Source organism: Ursus maritimus (genome assembly GCF_017311325.1).
Source record: "Ursus maritimus isolate PB19 chromosome X unlocalized genomic scaffold, ASM1731132v1 scaffold_X1, whole genome shotgun sequence".
In the NCBI taxonomy this organism is placed as follows: Eukaryota; Metazoa; Chordata; class Mammalia; order Carnivora; family Ursidae; genus Ursus; species Ursus maritimus.
In genome coordinates, this window is record NW_024423319.1 from 104,764,134 (window position 1) to 104,788,538 (window position 24,405).

Below are 24,405 nucleotides of genomic sequence, written 5' to 3' on the forward strand. Positions count from 1 at the left end.
CAGAATACATTGTGATACAGCTTCAGATATTTGCATGGGGATTCTTATCAAAGGCTATATTCCCTGAGACATGCAAGGGTAGTGAAAATGTAATTCTCAGAGTACAAAAAAATATAACATTTAAAATCATTTTGGTTTCTCTACTTTTCCCTTTAAAGAAATTATTAAAATAAAAAGTTTTATCTTACTAGTCAAAGCTCTTTATGTTTTACCTTCTAAAAAAAAATTTCTTTTCATTTATTGAAAGGCCAGGCACAGCGGGATGCTTTCACAACCATTCTCTCTCTTCAGACTTGCCTTCAAAAGATCACTTCTTTAAAGGTCCAGAAATAAAAATGCAGTTCTTAGGGCTGAAACAAGCTTAGTAGAATACTGAAATCATTAACTGCGTTTTAAAGAATGCGGTTCTAATTCTTCCCTTTTGGAAACTGTAACATGAAAAACTTAAGCAAACTTAATGGAAACTTAGTGCTTAGAACTTTCAAAGAATGCAACTGCAATTCTGTACTTTTGGAAAATATGAAAAACAAATCCAAAATACCTCTCTATGTAAATTAAAGCTCAAGCCACGGTATTCAAAATTAAAATGATTTACATAATCTACTATACTGGTTTTTTTTAGTAATTAACCTTCCTGAGGCTGATTTTGTTCTCCTTAGTGTTTGCTTAACTAAAGTGCTTAATAAAATTTCTACAGAATATATTACCCTCTCCATAGATGAGTATTATTTTGAACTACAATCTGACAAAAATCTAACTACATTTAATTATGCTTGATTAATCCAAATGTCACCGAGAGATTTATAGAACAGAGAAATATTTTGCAGGTTAAGTTCATACTCTCACTGTGAGCTCCCTGGACCCAGTATCACCACCAATCTACTCCTTAGTTCTCTAACATTTCCCAACACCCCACAAAAAATATGTCCAGGAGTCTAAACTGGGCCACGGGACTCCAGGCATCAAGCCCCGGCACTCTCCAGAGCTACGCAGGCTCCATCAAGGGCTGAAGTGGCTTGCGGCCAGGAGGGGGGAGGCATCCTGCCCTGTAGAGTTGACAGCGCTGGAGGGAAAAGGGTGCAGAGCCAGGGAGTCACCCTGCGATACGGGCTCCGGGCTTAAGCTGCGCTGTGAGGACACCCATGTGTGCCAGGCGGTGCTCTCAGTGGGCTCTCGGTGGGCTCTTGCTTAACGCAGGGCCGGAACTGTATCAGAGGTTTGTTGGGATGCTTTCGGGAGTGAGGCCTTAAGGTGCTTTTATTTATATGTGAAAAAGACAGCTTAAAGGGTGACAAATTGGCCCTACCTATGGGAATAATGAAAGGCATCTCAGCTCCTTCTCCAGTCCCTCAGCTCTACCCTCTACCACGGGGCCACCGGCCACAGTGCGTGTCGACAGGTGAAAGCGTCCAGGGCAGGTCTCCTGTCCCCTCTGAAACTGCAGAGGGCCACTGGGTCACGACATGAAGAGCAGCCCTTGTCCCGGCTGCACGGAGGCCACACTGACCCTAACGCTGGGATCAGGGGCAGTTCGGGTCCCTATTTTAGAGACCGAGGAGAAGGCGGAAAAATAGGTTTCTCAAGGCGCCTGTGACCGCCATACTGCTGTCATTTTATTTTCTTCATTTTTAGGGGTGACCACCGCTAATGCCAACCCGAGGGCTTGAGAGGGAAGCCTTCTCGGGCAATCCCTTCCTCCTCCTCTAAAACCAGTATGGAAGTGGTCAAGAGGGTCTCTCCTCTTGACAAGCTGCTATTTTAACTCCAGCAGCATCCTCCCCTTGTTAGAGGTGTATTTAAATAATGATTTCTGAGGCCCTAAAAAGACACCTGGAACCTGCGGTCATTGCATTTTGGTTATGAGGAAACAGCAGCACACACCATTCAATGAACACGGACAGTAACAGCTGGCTCCTCTCACCTGACCAGGGGCCCCTCCCACCCGGGGAGACGCCACAGGCTCCGGGGCTCCGCCTACCTAGAGGCGTGCTCAACCCTGGGCAGGGTCCCCGGCGGAGCCGCACACAGAGCCAAGCACGCAAGATGGACTCTCCCGATGCCCAGGAAAAAACACAAAAGTGAAGAGAACTCCGGAATCACAAACACCTCCTCATCTACAGAACACATCTGTCCACGACGAAAACAACATTTACAGGGTCTGGGGCCCCCAACTCGCCCCAAGCATCCCCTTCCTGGCTTTATTTTTCTCCACTGGACTGATTTGCTCCACTCTATTTCTCTCTCCACTGTACCGGAAACGTTCCATGTTTTGTGTCTTGTCGGTTTCCCTTACAAGAACGGGTCATGAGGTAGGGATTTCCATTTGCTTGATCCCTGCCGCGTGCCCAACGCTTCGCACACTTGCGCTATAGCGCACTGCAGACACTCATTATTCAAATGGAGGAATGAACCCAGCTTTCCTTTCCACGACTCCTCCATCCACCACTTTCATTTCATTCATCCCTGACACGTCGTCGCGCATTCGGTTCTCCATTTCACACCAGGACAGAAACAGGGCAGACACCCTGACTTTCAGGAAAGGCACTGCATGGTGGGGTTTGGTACCTAGAGCAAGGCTGTCACTCATGCTCCTTGATCACTATGCTGGGCTCCGAAGGTGAGGAAAGTCCGCCTGGTGGAATATGCTGGCCCCCGAGGAAAGGACACTTCAACCCTACAAACGGCCCCAGTAAAGCCCCACCCCGACGTCCACCTGTAAATGCACTTTGGAAACATGAACTTGTGTGCCTCTAGAGTAGGCCCCAGACCTACGCACCATCTCACGGTATATTCGTGAATAACAAAAATAATCCTGATGAGGACTGCACTCCTCTCTCAATGAACCAAATTTTAAAATGGGGTGAAATGAAAAGACAGGTAAGAAAACCCGCGTCACAATCAAGCTCTCACCAGGGTCAATGCCCTCAGTAAGACAGCTGGACTAGCAACCTGTTAATTGAAAATAGCTTCCACTTCTGTTGATAACTCTGATTATGTGCCAGTTTGAAATACTCTATCATATTTAATTAACTAATTAATAATTGTCAGTGGTTGATAACTTCTTAAGTTCATTATAATGTCCCCTATTTTCAAACCAGAAGGTACTGATACCTCTAATCAATGGAACAGGAACCTGAGTTAAAAGTTATCTTTCCACACAGAACAACAAACAAAAATCCTGTATTGATTAAGTTATTAATGGTTCTTTCCTGCTAGCGACATTGGTTTCTTCTGTTTACTTTCATACAGATTATGACCATGAAGGACATTATCTTCAAAGTCAATGTTTATGCACCTGGACCGTGGGGAAGATGGCAGAATAAACTCATGTTTATATAAGTGCTCCCGCCCTTCAACACACACATCCAAAACCTGAAAAAGAAGCTGTCCATTATGAAACTAATAAAAGCCAGCACCCCATACCAAGGACTCCAGGGGGAGTGTCTGACAGATACAACGAAATGGGGGACTAATCAAAGGAGCATTCTCGCATTTGCCAAACAAACAGACCACAGTTGCTGGGCACTCCAGGAGAGGTTGCCAAAGGACCGGACCAATCATTTGTTAACCTGGAGACACAAGGACCGGCGGTCTGGAGAAGCCCAGTGCACGGTGTGCAGGCACATTTCCACAGCCGAACCTGGGAGGGGAGGGTGAGAACTCAGGTGCTGCATCTGTGTGCGCAGGAGAGAAACACTAACTCAGGAGCCAAGCACACAAATGCTGACTACGCGTGCATCCGGCAGCAGAGTGCAGGTTCAAACCTCCACACCCCTGCTAGGGCGACACCTAGCGGACATGCGGAAACTCAAGCGGAATCCCTTTCCCCCAGTGAGAGCCGGCCACCCCAGGGCAGGGGACTCAGCAGCACCCGCGGAAGGCACTCGGAAGACAAAATGTCCCAAAGAGACTTTGCTTCACTCCTTATTCCCCTATATCCAGCCAGCAGACTGAGAAACAAAACCAGCCTCCACCCTTACAATCCAGCAATATCTAGCTGTACAGTTTAAGTGCTAAGGTGACCATGCAAACACTTCTCGCTTGAGAAGAGTCGAGGAGGATTTCTCCACACTGTTCTTGAGCACCTAGAACTGGCCCCAAGCAAAGACAAATAATAAGCCGAAAAAACCCATCATGATACTTGTGCAACAATAAAAGAGCAAAACAACCCAGAGAAAAGGAAGGAAAGAAGCCTAAGACAACTAAGTACGTTCTGGAAACAGAATGATTTCAGAAACCGTGAAAATTGTAGATAACACAGTTCAGCCTTCCAAGAAATGAAACAAAGGAGTCAGGATAACAGAATGAAAGAAAACACCTGGCAGAGCTGAGAAAAAGAAAGAGATCAAAAATGAAACTGTAACAGAAGTGAAACTCACACTGTGAGCATCTAGGCCTACCATCAACGCCACAGAACACCGAGTTAGTGACTGGGGAGCCTCAGAGCTGAGGGGGAAAAATCCACAGCATCAAGAAAGACAAGGGGATGAAACCAATCAAAGGAAAGATAATGTGAAGGCCAGTTAACACAGAACCAACACGGGGACAAATTACCGAAGAAGAGAACAAACTCATAAGACATGGAGTAAGGCCCGAATGTCAATGTGTATCGCTCATCGTGGAGCAGAAAAAGCCAACAGACAACTGTCAGTTCTGACACAGACACGAACGAAGTCATGAATTTCAAGGATAAACAAGCAGCCCCAAGTACGTAGTACAAATAAGCAGGTCATCTACAAAAGGTGAAGTACAATCTGTCTGGACTCAGGCCTCTCAGGACCACCAGACACTGGAAGACAATAAAGTGATGCATCCACAGAATCGAGGGAATAAGGATGTGATCCATGAATCTGATGGGCAGCCAAGTTACTGCTCATAAGGAACGGCAACAGTAGCATATTTGTAAATATGCAAGAAAATCCAACTGGAGCTGTAATCCAGGCCACCAAAGGATGAAAGCAAGTACCGAATGTGGAGTCTTTGTATGAAAGGGCTGGCAGTGAACACAGAGTTATATGAAACATAGAATTAAGTCTAAATAACTCCAGTAACTACCTATAGCTATACCCTCTAAGTTGCCTGTCTTTCTAGGTAAAAGCTGCCAAATCCATTTGATAATCTCCTCTAACTAACTATGCCAAAATGAAAACACACAAAAGAAAACTTCTCCTGAATGCAGTTCTCTTGCACTATAGACACATTTTGGTTTTTACCTTACCCTTGAGTGTTAATATAACCAAGAAATTCCTCAAAAGTGATGAAGCTGGTTACCTGGTGGGCCGCTGAGAGCACAGGCCTAGGAAAAACACGGCCCAACTACTCACTTGGGTTCTTCCATTCACCTCGGCAAACCAAAGAACTGCTTTAGAACACATATGAAGATCAGAGGTCCCACGTGCGTGGCCCACCTCACGGCACTCTGAGGATCAAGTGGGATGCTTTATGTAAGGTTCTTTAGAATCTGTAAGCGAGGCTATAAAATTGTCTCATGTGACTGGATGGAAAGAACCCACTATATTAAAGAGCCAAAATCAGATAGTCAGAGACAAAAAAAAAAAAAAGGAACAGACAGTTCTTGTGGGTCCATCCCTGCTTCTTTCCTTTCATTTCTCTACATTTCGAAGTCATTTCTCAGCCCTATAAACAGGAGATTCAGTATTTCCACAGCTCCTGACCTGAAATGTTTCTACTTTGGAAAGAAAAACACTTTAAGAATGTAGAAAGATGTTGCCCACCACCCAAGGTAAATATCAATTTTCATTTTTTGATTCAACTCATATTTATTAAGCCCCTACTATGGGCCAGGAGTTATTCCAAAGAGTAGATGTAGTCCCCCAATACTAAAAATCAAGTAAATGAGAGGGAAACACAGAAGAAATGGGACAACTAAATGAATTTAGCTGAAAAAGGGTCAATGTCTATTTATTTTACAAGCTCTATGTGCAATTTGACCATTTGCTTTGACAACCCGAGCAAACAGCCAGAGGGACGCACCTGGGTTCAGAGAAGCATGTACAGGCGACAAGAGGAAAAATGAATGTGCGGGCCACTAAGCTGTGAGATGTTCCCACAACTCTTCTTATGGTTGTTCTGGAAGCAAAGTTCAACTCTTAATGCAGAAAGCAGACAGGAGAGCCAAGACTACTGGGGTTAGATGGATAGAAGTGAGCCAGAAAGTCCATTAGTAAAAGGACTACCAATGAAGTCATTAAAACAAGAAAGAAATCTTCGCTTTTGAAAAAGACCTGTAAAGGGAAGAGTGTGATAGGAGTTTTCCACCCCTTATTTTCCTTCTTCAACCCTACGGAGCTTGTGGGGAGGGCCCAACACAGTAAAACACTGCCAGAACAAGGCAGGAGGGACCAGTCCTGAATTTGTGGCCTCCTTCCCCCTACGGTATTTCATACTTGAAAGTATAAAGGTGCATGTTTAGAAATGGAGGCCTAGTAAGATAACGATATATTATCTAATGTTCGTAAGAAAGCCAGGGACTTCAAATGGAAAGGGTCGTTATTTTCACATCTTTTACATGAGGAAACAATCCTACGGAACAGCCCATCCCCAAGACAGACTCAGTCCTCAAGCCTGCAGGCTTCCATATGGGCCATCCCGTCCCCGCTCTCTCAGAAGTCCATCTGTCTTTCTCTTCTCTGATGGATTATATGAGTTCTCTGATGAGATCCTCCTAAGGATGGAAGAGAGGAGAACTAAAGATGAAGGGAACTACCATGAGCTCAGGTAACATAATGAAACAAAATCAGACTCCGCAGAACGAAGAGAAGGGGTGCCACTGACCCACGCACAGCTGGTCAGAACACAACTCCTCCCAGGGAGGCCCCCCACGGGGACCACAGTGGGGCAACCTCACCGCCGCTGCCGTGGCACTGAAGGAGGGGAATACCTGACAAATGACGACTTCTCCACCAGTGCACTCGATACTTGAAAATTGGTTGAAAGCATTTATATGGGCGTCAAGAGAAAGCAGAAGCCAAAGTAGATGATATGAAAAATACAGTGAAAAGAAACACATCCTGTGGAGCAGTATAAACTGTGCCTTTAATCTGGACTCTTGGAAGGCTTCCGTGGCTGAGGGGTCAGCACAACACCGCTTCTCTTTCCTCACCCCAAGGCCTCTGCCCAGTCCAGCTTTCAGCAAAAAAGTAAAGGAGTATGAAAATCAGATCGACAATTCCAGAACTGGCCAAAAATTCATGAAAATGAAAATTATGAAGACCTAGGGCATTTTTCAAAATCAACTAGAAAGAGCTTTTCCCTTCGGTAGCCGATCTTACAACTGGTAAAGCACCTCACACAGGGACTTCCAATTCCTCAGAAAACTACAAAGCAATAGAATAGAATAACTAGACTAGCAAAATTTTTACATAGCACAAAAACTCCACTTCCCACTTTTCACAAACTCGATAATAACCGGAAGGTAGTTTTTCACTTAAGATCTTTGAAACCAAGCGGTTAAGTGAAAAATCCCAAGACAACTTTTGGAACGCTTTAATTGACAGAATGGAAGTACACAAATGAATTTTAAAATAAAAGCAATGCATCAGAGAGTAAGAGCTAATGTGAAAGGAGCCGCACCTCACTCAGATCAGACAGAAGAAGAAAGAGTTGAAATCACAGGGTGAGGAAGGACGCATGTGAGACGAAGGGCCCCAGGACTGAATGATCAAGACACACTCTGCTGGGTGTCTTCAACTTCTAGATCACCCGGGCCTTAGTGGGTGGTTTGGAAAACCATGGTGTTTGGTCACAAAGAGCAACAGCAGAAACTGGCTGTATCTGGAATGAGGAAGGAGCTTAGAATCCTGGGGAGAATGTAGACACTCGACTTTATGACGAGGAGGAGGGAAGCATGAGGGCAGCAGAGCACTAACGAGGCTCTGCACTCTCTTACGACGGGAGCCAACCAAACCACGGCAACGTACTAGGAAAAATTGCTCAGGTTACTACTTTAGTGACGATCTGGCAGCTACAGGAAGGTTTTTGTGGAAAAGGTCCAGCTCATATAGAGAAATTACACATTCAAGCACTGGAGTAACTATAGTGCCTTGCTCAGACTTGGTGGAGAAAAGGAGTTCTCTCTGGTTGACTTGCAGAAGACAATCTTTCTTCTCAGAGATGACATGAGCATTCAGTTCTCTAGAAAGTTCTATTAGTCTTGATCTTGTCCCTACAAAGAAAAGAACAGGAATATCCATAGTGAGCTTGAGTACAACCTTCTCTATTTAACCAAGATTTACTCAGAGCATTTAGTTACAGTGATAATTCAAAAAGCTTTGTCTTATCTCAAAATTATTCTCTATGGTTACTACAGAAAAAGAATTACCATTTATTACTCGTACATACTTCAACCCTGGCGATCAATGGGGTGACAGATGTCGCAGCCAGATCGCCCTCACATCCCTCATACATTCTTCAAAAAGAGATTTTATTTATTTATTTGAGAGAGAGAGATAGCAAGAGAGAGCATGAGTAGGGCGGAGGGGCAGAGGGAGAGGGAGAAGCGGGCTTCCCGCTGAGCAGGGAGCGTGATGCGGGACTCGATCCCATGACCCCAGGATCATGACCTGAGATGAAGGCAGACACTTAACTGACTGAGCCACTCAGGCACTCCCCTTATACATACTTCAAACAGTTCTTTACCCTCAGTTAAAAACCTGATTAGAAATGAGGAATGAGTACTAATGGGTAAAGGGTTTCTTTTTGAGATGGTACAAACGTTCTAAAATTAGACGGTGGTGAGGGTCGCATACTCTGTGAATACATAAAACTGTACACTTTAAGGGGGTGAATTTTATGGGGGTATGTGAATTATATCTCAATAAAGCTGTTATTAAAAATCTGATTAGATTGTGATGAGCACTGGGTGATGTGTGCAAGTGCTGAATCACTATATTGTACGCTTGAAACTAGTATTACACAGCACGTTAACTAAATGGAATTAAAATAAAAACTTAAAAAGCCAAAAAAAAAGAAAAAGAAAAATCTGATTAGAAAATACATTTTTGTAGCATTTTTCATTCACCTAGTGAATTTACCATAGGTACACTAAATATTTTCCCAAGATCACCACCAATTATCCTATTTGTATAATTTAACAATTTTAATCATCAGGCTAACCATTTTCCAATTTTAAATATTGCTTTCTGCTAAAAGTTGTTTACCTAATAATATATTAGAAATCAAGACTCATAATTAGTATACAACCTACTAAACTATTTAGAGTTTTAAAATGGCATTTAAAACAAGATTCAATTAAAGCCATCTTTTTACAGTCCAAACGGACCATATGATTTAGAAAGACTGCTTCTGTACTACCCAAATAACTCCCTCTAGCAGAGCAAGAGCTTGTATTAATTGGTCACAGTGATGCCCAACATGTCACCTGACTGACACAGAGGCTGAAAATCAAATCAAGGGAAATGGATCCAATTGTTTCAAGCTGATTTAGCTTCATCTTGGCCAGGGATGGTATGTGTATGTCTGTATGCACAGCCGTGGGGACGCTTGCACTCACGTGCACAAACCAAACTCCTCTTTGAGATGAATGACTGGTCCAGCAATACTCTACAGAGGTCCATCACAATGCTTCCATAGAGAAAAAATCAATAGAGATGCCCTTTATATCATTAATCAGAAAAGACCAACGCTACTATAATGGGGCAAAATCACAAAGCTATATCAACTATATGTGCATACAAATACCTTTCTGTTGCATTACGTTAAGAGTCAAGATTTTCAGGGTAAGAAGAAAGATGCACAATTAAAATACATTGCAATGTTAAAATCGAACTGAAAACATCAATTGAAAACAACTTATGATTTGTTTTTATTTTTTTAAAGATTTTACTTATTTATTTGACACAGAGAGAGGCAGCGAGAGAGAGAACACAAGCAGGGGAAGTGGGAGAGGGAGAAGCAGGCTTCCCACTGAGCAGGGAATCCAAGGCAGGGCTCGATCCCAGAACGCTGGGATCATGACCTGAGACAAAGGCAGACGCTTAACGGCTGAGCCACCCAGGCGCCCCTGAACTTATGATTTAAAAATGGGTATTGTATAGTTCTGTCCAGAAAAGGGGACTATATAAGGTATAATGTACATCCCCAACTTCCAGATTAGGGTCTCTAATACCTGTTAGAGGCAAATAGGACTCCTTGAGGGAAATGGCTGCTTCTAGGATGGAGGCAGGGAAGGTATAAGATGTGACCGCGATATCATCTTGGGCCAGAAAAAGCTCTCAAAGATCAGTGGGGTTTTAGCAAAGGAACACTGAGGATATGACTCGAAATAGTTACCAATGGCCAAAGGTGTGCCAATTTAATCATCAAAAAGATGGCTGCTACACACGATAACATCGATGAACTTCACAGAAATCCAGACACAAAACGAGTACATACTACACGTTCCTTTTAAGTTTAAGAAGTGATAGAGTCACTTATAAGAATGGGTGACAGAGTCAGAATAATGTCTACATGGTGGGGATGATAAAGGGGGAAGAGTCTTATCAGAAAGGAGGGCCCTTTCCAGGTGCTAGAAATATAGATGTAAAAATGTGTCAGGCTATAAACTTAAGACTTGTGCACTTTATATACGTGTGTGTGTGTGTGTGTGTGTGTGTTAAGTTCTAATTGAAACATACTGAAGGAAAGTCTACACTATCCATAATAATGCTCGAAAAAGAGAAAGCCAGAAATGCATTTGTTAATTTAAGGTGGATTTTACCTCAACTTCCTACCTTGAAAATTGGTAATTAAAGAGAAGATTTAAATTCTTATCCTGTCTTGTCAGGAGGAACTGTACTTCAAAAAATACCTAAATGGGAGCACCTGGGTGGCTCAGTCGGTTAAGCATCCAACTCTTGATTTTGGCTCAGGTCATAATCTCAGGTTGAGATTATGGCTCTCAATCAATCTCAGATTGAGCCCTATGTCGGCTCCCCACGTAGCGCAGAGTCTGCCTGGGATTCTCTCTCTCCCTCTGCTCCTCCCCCCTCTTCCACTCTCTAACCCTCTCTAAAATAAATAAATAAAATCTAAAAATAAAAAGGTATCTAAATGGCCTGCATTGATGAGGAAGAACTTTACAGGAGAATGTCAGCTAATAATTGTCAAAGGAATGATATTAAAAATAACTCATCTTAAAAAAATAAGTCATCTTAGAAACATTAATAAAATTATTGATTCAGGCCATAATTACAGACTGGTGTTAAAAATCGTTAGGTGATGGTTGCACAGAGCTGAAATAGTGCTACACACATTACTTTCTTTTTTTAAAAAAAAAAAAGATTTAATTATTTGTTTGAGAAAGAGAGAGGGAGAGCATACATGTATGAGCAGGGGGAGGGGCAGAGGGAGAGGGTGAATCTTCAAGCGGACTCCCCATTGAGCGGGAAGCCGGCCATGGGGTTCAATCTCAGGGCACTGAGATCATGACCTGAGCCAAAATCAAGAGTTCGCCGCTTAACTGACTCAGCCACTCAGGCGCTCCCAGATTATTTTCTAGTTCAGAAGGGAAAAACAACTATACCATGGAGGGATCAGTCAGTCAATCCTGAAACATGAAACATGGCCAATCTTAACATCACTAATGGTGGGTCAATCAGATATCATGCGTCTCACAGTGTAATTCTGAAACAGTGCTTATGAGAAATGCTCCCTTGAATCTTGAGATGAACTTACAGTTTAGAGGAAATACAGAGAATGGGGGAAAAGCTAAATGACATGTCAAAGAAGAAACCAAATAAATCAAGGTGGGATACTTTTGCAAGACAACTAGGATGGTCTCTCGGCACCAACAAAAAAATTGTTCTAGATTAAAAGCAACTTGAAATCTACTCAAATTTGTTATACAATCTAGGAACTGATCCGGGTTTGGGCAATTCAGGGACATTTTCAAGATGAAAATTTACTGACGTGGAAAGGTGAAAATGGTTAAATGAAATAAAACCAGGTTGTAAAACAGTATAAATAATTAGATCTCATTTGGGGGAAAATACGTACACATACAAATAGCAAAGTATCTGGGTTGTGGGAATATGGTGGTTTCTCTTTCCTTTTTTTGCTTACTTACATTTTCTAATTTTTTACAATGCACATATAGTACTGTTCTGTTAATAAAATGTTACTTTAAATAAATAGAGCCGTTATTGTTGCTAGTAGAGCCGGAGCCTAATAGTAGTCAGAAGGGAAAATAATTGGAAACCAAAGATTGGATTGTTGCCCTTATTACCATAAAGTAGTAAAAGCTGTTGTTCTGTGATTAGGTTTCTTTTTTCTTTCTTCATTTATTTATTGTGGTAAACGAGACATAACATTTGTTATCTGGTAACATGGTAAGAAATGGCTGTTTTTATGTGCACAGTTCAGTGGCTTAAGTACATTCACAGTGTTGTGCAACCACCGCCACCATCCCCCTCCAGAATTTCATCTTCCCAACAGAAACTCTGTACCCATTAAACACGAACTCCTCATTCCCCCTGCCCTTGGCAACCATTCCACCTTCTGTCCCTATGAATTTGACTTTGCTATGTACCTCACTTAAGTGGAATCATAGAGTATGTGTCCTTTTCTGTTGTATGGATAAATCACATCTTGTTTATCTTGACTGACAATTTTAACTTCTTCATTTTTTTCAGATTCAACCTGCCCACAGACTTTCTCTAAACATTCTCCTGTCAATCTCTATAAGTGATGACAAATTGCAAAACTTACTTTCAAAATCAAATCTACCGCAGGATAAACCTTGCTCACTGCTCTCAATACCTTCACAGTATAAGGACTCCTAGAACATCAGCACCTCTAGGGGAAGGGCTACTCTGACTACCCAGTTCTTGCTGTCCTTCCTGTCTGGAGTGAAAAAGCTGCTCCAACCTTTCTTTAGAGATCATTTTGCTCTTCCAGTGAATAAAACCACAAAGAAGATTTGGCTAAAGGTATCATCTGGCTGGTACATTCTAGGGAAAAATCAGATACTTGATAATAGAAAGCAAAGTGGGAAATTACTGTTTCGCCTTGTATTTTGAGGCATCCCGAGGTTCTCTGCTGGGATTGCTCCAGTCATCAGCTTCAGGTGTGGTCTTGTAATGACGCCATGCAGACTTATTAAAAACCGGAAGTCTCTCAAATGATTCACTTGAAAGTGCCTATGAGGCAGACAAAAATATACACCGAAGGTCCACAGTGTCATTTTTCTCAGATGAGATACTAAGGCCAATTTTACTATTTAAAACATTAGAAACCTTAATGCATATTTTTAGAATTATATTAATATTACATTTTCATAGTTTACTTAGATTGGCCAGGATGAAATTAAAGTTCTCTTAAAGGAATAAAAACATTCACTCATTCAAAACCAGTACTAAAGTACATAAAGTAACCAGAAGAAAAAGCATTTTAATTCAGTTAATACTGCTTTGAGATACTCCATCATCTTGACTATATGGTCTTAGGCCAAGCACTATTCACCGGCCAGTTGCTCTCTCAGAGGGCCCATACAGAAATAAAGTTTCATACATACTAAGTTTATAAACATAAGCCCATAAGGTGATATCAAATATCATATCATTCAGATGCATTGGCATCTAAGATGAACGCTCCAAATAACGGGATAAATAATGGTGTACCACATTACATACAACACGTAACACATTACACAGCTGTTAAAAAGAATGACCAGCTCTGTATGAATGGGTATAGAAAGATCTCCAAGCTATACAGGAAAGCTAAAAAAAAAAAAAAAAAAAAAAAAAAGCAAAATGCTGAAATAATCATTATGTGGGAAAAAATTATTTCCCCCCATATGTTTATCAATGCAGAATCAACTCCAGTAGGCTCCATGAGAACCTGGTACCATGGTAACCTCTGGGAAAGAGAAGCGGGTGACTTAGAGACAGTGGTGGGAAAGACTTGAGTTTTCCCTTTTGTAGCTTCTCAATTTTTTACTACGTGCCTATATTGCCTATTCAAAAAAATCCTCCAAATATTCCAGAGTTTAGAAATAAGTAAAAGTCTGATGCCAGCAATGCATGAGAAAACCTGTGTTATGGAAGCTTTGTTATTAGATCAGCCTTTTATATCACCACATTACGATTACTGAATTCTTGGAACTCTGGGAAAGCCAGTGAGTTTTAAAGTAAAAGACTAAAACGCTTCAGTTTATGAAAAATCTGTCTCCCCTTAGATTAGTCCTTTCAATGCTTACGCAATTTAAAATCACAAGTAAGAATCATGGCTTTAAAAATCAGTATTTTAGTTTTTACATCTCCATGTTTCATATTTTGCTATATCTGAGCATAAAATCAAGGGCAGGACATACCCTGGTTTTCCCATAAAACTGAAGTAAATCTGAAATGAATGTAAGAGATGATGTAGTGCTATTCTCCATTAGTTATTAGCACTTAAAGCTTTCAAAAGCAAAGATGCCTTCATATAACTAATTAAAGTGTAGTACCTTTAAATAAATGACAGCGTCAGTACCGACTCCTTCCATGGAATAGAGTTTTAGATCTCCTTGGAAATATCTAGCATACAGACGAGAAATTGGCAAGCCATAACCAAATCCAGCCTATCGAGAAAAGAAAATTAATACAGTGAGACATGCACAAATGCTAAATACTTGGTATGAGGACTACTCAGAAGAGTAAAAGAAATTCTCTTTTAAAAATTTATTTATTTAGAGAGCGAGAGCAAGAGAGAGCACGAGCAGGAGAGGGGGAGAGACAATCCTTCAACAGATTTCCCTGAGTGGGGAGCCCAACGTAGGGCCTGATCCCAGGACCCTGAGATCATGACCTGAGCCAAAATCAAGAGTTGGATGCCCAACTGCCTGAGCCACCCAGGGGTCCCGATCAAAAGGAATTCTTTTTTTTTTTTTTAAAGATTTTATTTATTTATTTGACAGAGATAGAGACAGCCAGCGAGAGAGGGAACACAAGCAGGGGGAGTGGGAGAGGAAGAAGCAGGCTCAGAGAGGAGGAGCCTGATGCGGGGCTCGATCCCATAATGCCGGGATCACGCCCTGAGCCGAAGGCAGACGCTTAACCGCTGTGCCACCCAGGCGCCCCCCCCAAAAGGAATTCTTAATTCAGGTTTAAAGCAAATAAACTATTGATCCAACCTTTACAATGATGTATATGTTCATTTATGGCAAACAATCTATTTTCACCCTGCAAAAACACTTCTCTTATGTTTGGAAAATATTAGAAATACTCCAGGTTTTGACTAATGCTTTTTTAGCATTTTAAAGCAAACTGTTGGCATTTTTAAAGCAAATTCCAAATCAAGTGGAATTTGAACTGGTAACAAAACTAAACCACATCATCCCAAAATTCCATTATCAGATTTTCTTGCTCTCTGAAATGAAAATTAAATTGAGTAGCACAAGAGTTCAAATCTCCCAGTACCCAGGCTAATGCGCTGAAAAGAAAATTTCCTGAGAGTCTACTTCCTAAGATTCTGGGAATGCTGAAATATTTTGATTATTGGTAGATCACATATGTTTAGAGATGAGAAAACAATTCCAGTACCCTCCTGTATCCTCATGTCATAGAACCCTGAATGTAACAGGTTGTGGAAAAAAGCGAAGGTCTCAGATATTGACAAGAACAATAAGAACAACTGAGACTAATCTCAGTTAAGTCTGGAGTGGAGGGGTAGGTTCAGTGCCGCAAGCTTTGGCCCCTCTGATGAAATCCACTGACAAGGTTAACGAGGGAAGCAATGGGGTAACGTGCTCATAGAGCAGAGGCTGCCCAGGCTTTAGGCTCAGAGAGACCTAAGTAGAAATCCACTCTGAGCAGTTTATTCAACCCCTCTGAGACTGTTTTGTCATGTGAAAATGTAATAAAAAGCCTCCCTCAGAGCTGCTCTGAGGATTAAATAATATAACAAGTGTCAAGTCTTGACACAGTGCCTAAGACCTCGTAAGAGTAAATAAACGGAAGCTGCTATTATGGCTACTACAGAGCAGCAATTTTACCAGGTTACATGGATTTCTACCATCTGCCAGCATCTTTCCTGGATTCCTTCCTTAGGGCAGGGCCTAACCCAAAGGGTTGGGTATGACCGAGCACACTGTCATTCCAGGGCTTTAGTACTGAAAGAATATGGCCGGTGGTGAGGACAAGGCACCCATGATGATGAATGTGGTCACCACAGCAAAGAAACTAGAACAGTCCAGCAAGAGGCCAAGGAAATCTGCCTCCTACACTCCAGCAAGACCCAGAGCTTGCCCTCATATGAGGAAACAGCCAAGAACGCCTGAGCCCAACGCCATCGTTGGGTGTGAGAAGCCAGGTAAGCCGTGAGAACCCAGAAGAGGGGTCTCTAACTCGGATTGGATGAGGTTCACCCAAGTTTTCCTAGGGTGTCAAAGGACCCGACAGGAGTTGGGGACATATACAGTTGATAACTGGGACAGATGCTAGTGGAAGTCTTTCTTCAAAAGGAGAGGCCGTATGTGACACGGGAAAGAACGCTGATGCGATCAGTGCCAGCTGTGCCCTAATGAGTGCAATGACCTTGGGCAAAGGCACTAGCCTCCTTATTTTCTCATCTATAAAATGGGAGGTTGGATACATAATATTTTAAGGTCTCTTACGTCAATTCAGTTTCATTAAAAAAAAAAAAAGATGACAGAACAGCTGTCCTCAAGCTGCTCTCTTCAGACCTGGAAGAGAGGATCCATATTCCTTTTAAACAACTGGGGAAGTCTCCAGATTCGCTTGTAGTGTTTTTTTTTTTCTTTTAACACTTACTTAAGTAGGTACCAGAGCATTGAAAGGCAATGCCTTTCAAAATTGATCTTCCAAGAATTTTCTTGACTCCTATAAAAATTACTTCCTCTCCGTTTTCAACATGCTAGTTAACAAACTCTGTCTCAAATAAATGATGCAAAGTCTTGGATTTTATTCACACAAATAAAATATAACCTCACATGTTTATCAGTCAGGTAGAACTTGAAAATGAAACTTAATTTGTACCCTCAACCATTTTGCAGACTGATAGATATGTTGCTGTGTTTAATGACAAAGGGTTCAACTGTTGTTTGTCAATTAGAAACACTCAGCAGGGGAACAAAGTGTGGCCCTAGCAGGGTCTAAATGCTGCCATGGTAACCTGAGGCTTTCCTCACTGCCTAACAGAGCGGAGACAGAAAGGGCTCTGAAAAGGCATACGCCACCTATATGTTTCCTGCTTACGCTGTTTACTATACAAAATTTAATGTGTTCATAATTTAACATTCTAATTATATAAACAGATGTGGTGGGGGAAATTCAAAGGCCCCGGGTGATTTGGGTCTCCACAGTACGCGGTGCCCAAGTGCCCAGGACCACGCGCAGCGGCCATAAGCGCTCCAGGGCTCCCTTGCTAGTGGGCTATTAACCTTCCACCCGCTCCGAGGGTAGCGCCAGGTGGGAAATGGTGCTCTCACAGCAGTCTCAACCAAAGGGAAGTGCTTTTTCTCTACATTAGGAAGTGAGGTGCTCAGCTCTGAGTGTTTCTTAGACAAAATTAAAGAAACCTAAGTCCAAAGGATTCACAAAGAAAGTAGCAGTGGGATAAAGTCCCCCTTCCTCCAAATCATGCAGGAAACATTCAAATTCAAAGAGGCTAGGGTAAGAAGCCAGGGAGAAAGGCCGCTCTGTTGGAGTCCCTCCTTGTGTTAATGGTCTTTCCTTAAGCAGCACTTTAGGATGCTTACCAGAGGGGCAGCTCTTGTAGGCTCCAGGCTAGGTCTAGGAGCAGTTGAATACATGTAGTTAAAAAGACGGTCTATTTTTCGAAGTGGGACACCACCACCTAGGTCACTTATCTGTAATGTACAAAATGGCTTTTTTAAAAAGTCAATCTATACTTAGTCCGAGGCAAGAAGTTCATTAAAGTACATACCAGGAAACTCTAAAATGTACAAGGGCTTTGAACCCCCAGGGAAATATGGTTCCACTGTGAATAACCTAAAACAAAGGAGGCAAGGAAGGGCACTAGGATCTAACAGATCCTTGGGCCCAGGTCTTGCTCAGCTCCCTGAAAAATGGGGTTCTGATAAGCTTAAATAAGGTAATAAGCTCAAGATCCGACGTGGTACATACAAATAAGACATCCATGGTCCATTTTCTTCTCTTCCCTCGGATTCCTCAGGGTCTGGGTACTATTAAATTAACTGATAAAATATATGTGCAAATAAAGTAGTTACCTTAATGGACAAGTCTTCTTTACCCAGAGTAACAAGGGTTTTAACAGACGGGTAGGCTTCTTTTTTGTCTTCATAGAGTTCAACTGTCGCTCTCATTGAGTTCTGAAATAATAAGGCTTTTTTTGTAGCATACCGCTGACTCACAAACCACAATTTAAAAAAAGAAACTAGCACAGGATTACTTATTACACAATAATGCTTTTGTGGAGCAAGTATTAGCTGGATTTATACACCTTTTTTTTTTTCTCTAAAGAACTTAGCTAAATGTGTGTTTGGATCAAGGAAAAATTGCCCGATGCTTTATTTTGATTTCATCTAGTTTTATTTCCATCTATCATACTAAGTATTTTTTTCTTTCTTTTCTCTTTTTGTTTTTGCCTTAGGGTATTTAAGTTATTCAACTCTTAACCAAGAGAAATGTTTTTATCACATGTAACGAGGCTGCAGAGGCTCATTGATGCACTTTAAATCCTACTTATCCGTCTGCATTTACAGAGCACCTTTCCTCTAAAGAAGGCGGAAAACCTGAGACTATTCATGCTTCCCACAAAAATTAATCATTTGGCTGAAAAAACAAAAAAAACGTAGAAGCAATGTCAGTTAAAAAGAAATTCTGAAAAAGCCACAGCTGTTGAAGAGAAAGTTCACAATTGAATGCCCATCTCAACCTTAAAGTGTTACCTCAGTAACATTATAATTTTGGGAAGCAAATCAGCATAACTGATTTTTCAGGTGTTCAATTTAGCATTTTACACATCGGAAGAAATGAAATTTTAGCTTAAACACCTTGTGCCTATAATACTGCTCTTATAAATGCCATGAGCTACTGATTGACAAAAGCAACAGCTAAGCTGTAGAGAGTCTAAAGAGGTTTTGTTCTTTTTTGGGGAGGGGTCCTCTTTTTGGTCCAGCCCCTCCCTATGTTCCCCTCTGCTCCCATCAGATCTTCTGAATGGACTCGAATACGTAAAGGGGTTACGGGATCTCTCAGTACTAAAACAACTGCCGATGCACTAACGTGCTTACTGTTCAGAAACATAAATATGCAAAAACATGTATTTATTTTGATCTGGCTACTATCAATAAAGCCTTTGCCAGGTTTGGAAACTAAAAAGCATCTCTAATCTCATAACTGAAGAAAAAACAGTATGGATTTTTACATAAAATCACTAAAGTACAATTAAGCTTCAAAATCAATATGTACTAATATTCATGAAAACTATACCATACACAGCAATTTTTCATCCCACAGTGTACAAATTATAAAACCCACAGGGTATCAGAAATAGAATTTTTAAAATGGTTATGCAAAACCTTTTTCTTATGCTAATCTAATGAATCCATTATGCCCTGAATCAAAGTAATTTAAAATGAAGACTTCTTTCCGTGTTTTTAAATTCCACTTACCTTGAACAACTCAAATAGCATGTGAAACAGGTGTGAGGGCACATAAACTACCTGAATAGGTTTGTCTGGAGCTTTGGCTGAAAACAGACACAAAAACCATCAATGAATAAGGGCCAAAACTATAAGAAAGTCAAGAATGTTGCTGGCATTCTATTTTCCAAGTACATAAAAAAGAACTCTACATGAAAGGCTAATTTAGGTTTCCACCTCTAAAGGCAGGGCTGAGCAGAAGCATATGCTTGGAAGTCCAACAAACCTGGGGAGAAATCTGGCTCCTTCACTTACCAGCCATGTGACCTTGGGCACGTTACTCAATCTCTCTGAACCTTAGTTGAGCAAACTTGGAATATTACCACGTATGTCATAATATTCTGAGCATTATATAAGTCATCTAAATAAAGTTCAGTGTTTTTCAAATTCGGAGATACCAGCCCCAGTGATGACCCAGGTGGTCATCATGAGGAATGTGAAGCCACAGAGGAAAAGGGGTGCATCTTCTTGGCAGACTAGACTAAGGAGCAATGTCAACGTCTGTTCAATTTCAACAAACAAGACATATTATAGAGTAGAATTTAAGGTTCACATAACTTTCCTACTAGTAGCTAGCAAACAACCCCCACACACAACCCCCCCTCCAAAGACCCATAGTCTTTCCTCCTTGCATCGGGGATCTCTGGAGGAAAATACGAGAAACACTGAATCCATGTCAAGCACCAAGAACAGCGTGGGCTACAGAATAGATGGTGGAAAATTTGGTCCTTCCTCCTCATGACCCAAAATCACTTAAAAGACTAAAACTACGTGAACATTCCAAGTAGAACATAGACATAGTCACCCACGTTATAATTTCAACCTAACTACTTCCTCTAATAAAGTAAGTAACAGGGATATAAAGTACAGCAAACATTTGTTAGGTTCTTAGCAGTCGATGAAAAGCTTACGCATGCATTATCCAAGTGACTCTTCATGACACTACAGTGTGGCTCACAGGGAAGGTGGATTATGGGCGAGGACACGGCTGTGCAAAGGCTACGTGACTTGCCTACTGAAACAGAAGAGGTCTGAAATTGGACAACTGAACCAAGAGCTTCTGACTCTGAATCCTGAACTCCTTGATGATCAGTTACTTTTGAAATTATTCAGTAAAATAAATAAAGAAATTTTTAAAAAAAGAAGAAAAGTAAAAGTCATTCTACCATTTCCCATCTCATCCCCCAGTCTGCACCCAGAGGTAGCCACTTGCTACTATTTCTGCTTTAGTCTTTTGGTTGATAATATTTCCATTCTGGTCTGTAATGCTAATGAACTCTTCTGTACTTTGTCTCTAGGTTCTTTTTTTAAAAGCTGAAAATTGAGGGGCACCCGGGTGGCTCAGTCGGTGAAGCATCTGCCTTCGGCTCAGGTCCTGATCTCAGGGTCCTGGGATGGAGCCCCACATCGGACTCTGCATTCAGTGGGCAATCTGCTTGTCCCTCCGCCCCTCCCCCCCAACTCATGCTCTCTCTCTCAAATAAATAAAGTCTTTTTTTAAAAAAAGCTGAAAATTGACAGTGTTGGGAACATCATAACTAGGTAAATATGGATCACTGCGGAGTGGCCGTGACAGTGTAGTTGAACAACATTCCTTCCCTGCGATTCCAGTGACATGTTTCATGGGTCACATGAAGAAGAATGTTCTCAGCTTTAAGGTGAAATGGATTCTCTTAATCCTCCACCAACTCCTCCAAAATCATGCTACCCTTTTTTAGGTTACTGACTATTTAGACTGTGTCCTTCTTACACAGTTTTGTTTGTTTCCTGGAGCTTCTAACCACCCTTCCTATAAGGAAACATGCTTTCCTTACCATATCACTAAGATCTTCCAGCTTCCTATTCGAGTGCGTGGTATCCATTTCATTCTTCAAAATTTTTCAAATTATAATTGATGGCCTTCCAAACATGCCGCATAGCTATCACCCTCAAACTGTTTTTGATTGAAGTTCTAGTATGTTCTTCACTATTTCTTATGCCCATATTATATATGCCATCAAGTCAGTTAAATAGCCTACCTCAGAAAGGTGCCCTTGGGAAATACATTTCTCAATCCTTACACCTCTGACTCCCTTGAAGGTTTGGCTTCGTACAAAATTCTGCATTCAAAATCATTTTCTCTCAGAATTTAGAAAGGGGGGGGTAGTCTCCTGGCCATGACAGTGCAGCTGGTAAGTTTAATGCTAGCCAGGTTTTCCTCACGCTGCTGGGTGTCACCTGAGGTCTAATACACCTTGGTAGTAATATTCTTGTTGAAGAATGAGGAACTGGATGAATCATTTGAGGGAGCCAGTCCCCCTGGAGCCCTCAACTAAACGAGAAGGCTGACTTGGAGCCCTGCATATGTGGTCAAGACTTCTCAAGTGACTTTAGGATATGCAGACAGTAAGCTGGCTTCTGACCAGAGGGTGCCCCAAATTCTCAAAGAAGAGGGCTTTTACTTTGGGCTAACAACAGGTACGTGAACAGCCCCACTTTTTCCAAGGTTATTCTTGAAGAAAGTACTCTGATTTTAATTTCTACCCAGGAAAAATGCTTGTGACTGACTGTATGCAGAGGACAGCCTGAGCCCAGTGCTCCCCATCACCCCTCTGTGCTCTCCCTTAGACCAGCTTTCAACTGACCCGTACACCCTTTGGCTTCCCTTTCCAGTACTTTGCACCTACTGGCTCTGCTCCCGGGGTCCCTCCGTCTTTGCTGTAGCCTCTCCTTTGTGGCTTCTTCTGCTCCATCTGTAATGAGCAGACTTCCATCGGTCTACCCTCTGGCAGGAGGTGGGACCCGTGGTCCACTGATGACTGCTCTTGGTTTCTTCGCTGTGTTTGTTTGTACTCCTTTATTGTCATTTTAATGGATCCCCAGGAACAAGCTGAACACCCAGGCTATCTTGTACCAAAAGGCATGATAAATTATATAAACAGCCTTCTGAATTCAACCTCTTCACTCCAAATCTTCTTCCAAATCTAATCTTTGATATTTTTTTTCTTTTCAGTTGAACCAACATTCTCTAGGAATCATCTGTAGGCTTGCTCAATTACTTGTACTTTTATTTTCTTTGGGAACATTATAGGTTAGATATCTTTCTTTCCTTTTAAAACCGAGCCCAATGCTTTTGTCCATGACTCTTAACCTAATCCTGGGTCCAATGGCTTTTATGTAGTGGACCCTTAATAGATATTTATTAACTTTCTAAAATAGAACACAAGTGCAATATGAATTTTCCATCTAAGGGTACATTTTTAAAAGTAAATGAAAAAAATGGCCCAGGTTTTTCGTGCTCAAGACTCAAGAAATAATTGAGTCTATATGTTATAGAGTCATTGCTCTAAAAACCATTAATTGAAACAACACTTAATAAATACCAACAGAACTCCACATGGGATACAAAGAATTTCATTTTCAGATAATTCTCCTGTAAGAATGAAAAAACTAGAGGCTAAGCAGAAAAGAAATGCATTTAAGAGAAAAGGTAGCTGGGCACTTAGAGGTGATTAATCAAGCCCCAAAGTCAATGGATAAGGCTATTAGAAACAGTACACAGCATGATTCAAAATCATACTGGGATTAAGTCCTGATTCTGGCATTTAATAGACACAGTAATAGGTATTTAGAACATCTGGGCCTCAGTGTTCCATACCTGAAATGGGCACAGTACATATCTCACTGGGTTAATACAAGGATTAAGTGGGATAATAGTGATAAACTAGTTTGCAAAGGGCCCACCACAATGTAAGTAGTCAATAAATGCTGGCTAGTATCATTACTAAAAAATAAACTTTATGGTGTTAACAGGGCTACCAGCAATGGCTTTTCAACTGTTGTACAGAACTCCTTGACTGAAAATACCGACAAAAGTATCCAATATAGGGAAACTAGAAATCAAAGATCCCAGGGTAGATACACACCTTTCTGTGAACCCTCTTTTTAAAAAAATATTTTATTTATTTGAGAGAGAGAGAGAGTGAGAGAAGGAGCAAGAGAATGCAAGCAGGGGCAAGAGCAGAGGGAGAGAGACAAGCAGACTCCTCACTGAGCACAGAGCTGGACACAGGGCTTGATCCCACGACCCTGAGATCATGACCTGAGCCAAAATCCAGTGTCAGCCACTTAACCGACTGAGCCACCCCAGCATCACTATGAACCTCTTCTAACAAAGTATATATAGTATGACTTGAAGTTGTCTTTTTAAAATTTTTTTTAAAGATTTTATTTATTCATTTGACAGAGAGAGAGAGAGCGTGCATGACCAAGGGGAGCGGCAGGCAGAGGGAGAAGGAGAAGCAGGCTCTCCACTGAGCAGGGAGCCTTTTGCAGCGCTTGATCCCAGGACGCCAGAATGATGACCTGGGCTGAAGGCAGATGCTTAACTGACTGAGCCACCCATGACTTGAAGTTGTCATGTTGCCCACCAAACCCAAAGGCATGAACGAACCTCTTGACAGGAAAGACTAATCTAGAAGTGGTGAAGAAATCCACGTAGTAATCATAGTAAGTCTTATCCTTCCCAAGCCAACCCTGACTTCCAGTAGCCATCCTTTTAAAAATACCTATTTCGTGTCTGGAGCTGTATTTAAGGCCCTAGAAACAGTATCCTTTTATCACCACACTAGGTGATCTAGAGTGTCTAGAGACAAGGAAGTTGTTCCTTGTGTGCCCTCCCACCGCCTGGCTAGCTACAAAGCTCACATCGTTCCTCTGAGCCATGCTGCCTCACCGCAGGGATCCAAAACAGGTAAGAAAAGAGGTTTCTTTGCTTCATG

General features: G+C 41.6%; 1 protein-coding gene across 2 annotated transcripts in view; it reads right to left on the minus strand.

Moving 5' to 3' along the window:
* Positions 1–7,490: 7,490 nt before the first annotated feature.
* Positions 7,491–24,405, minus strand: part of PDK3 (pyruvate dehydrogenase kinase 3) — a 64,872-nt gene continuing 47,957 nt past the window's right edge. Inside the window, exons 7-12 of one of the 2 annotated variants that reach the window (XM_040633390.1) lie at positions 19,616–19,692; positions 18,209–18,310; positions 17,717–17,827; positions 14,465–14,578; positions 13,018–13,157; positions 7,491–8,185 (exon numbers count right to left, since the gene is read on the minus strand). In XM_040633390.1, coding sequence (XP_040489324.1) covers positions 8,155–8,185; positions 13,018–13,157; positions 14,465–14,578; positions 17,717–17,827; positions 18,209–18,310; positions 19,616–19,692 — 575 coding nt within the window. In that variant the 3' untranslated portion in view covers positions 7,491–8,154. The remainder of the gene's footprint in view (positions 8,186–13,017; positions 13,158–14,464; positions 14,579–17,716; positions 17,828–18,208; positions 18,311–19,615; positions 19,693–24,405) is intronic. The other variant, XM_040633396.1, reaches the window with a different exon arrangement.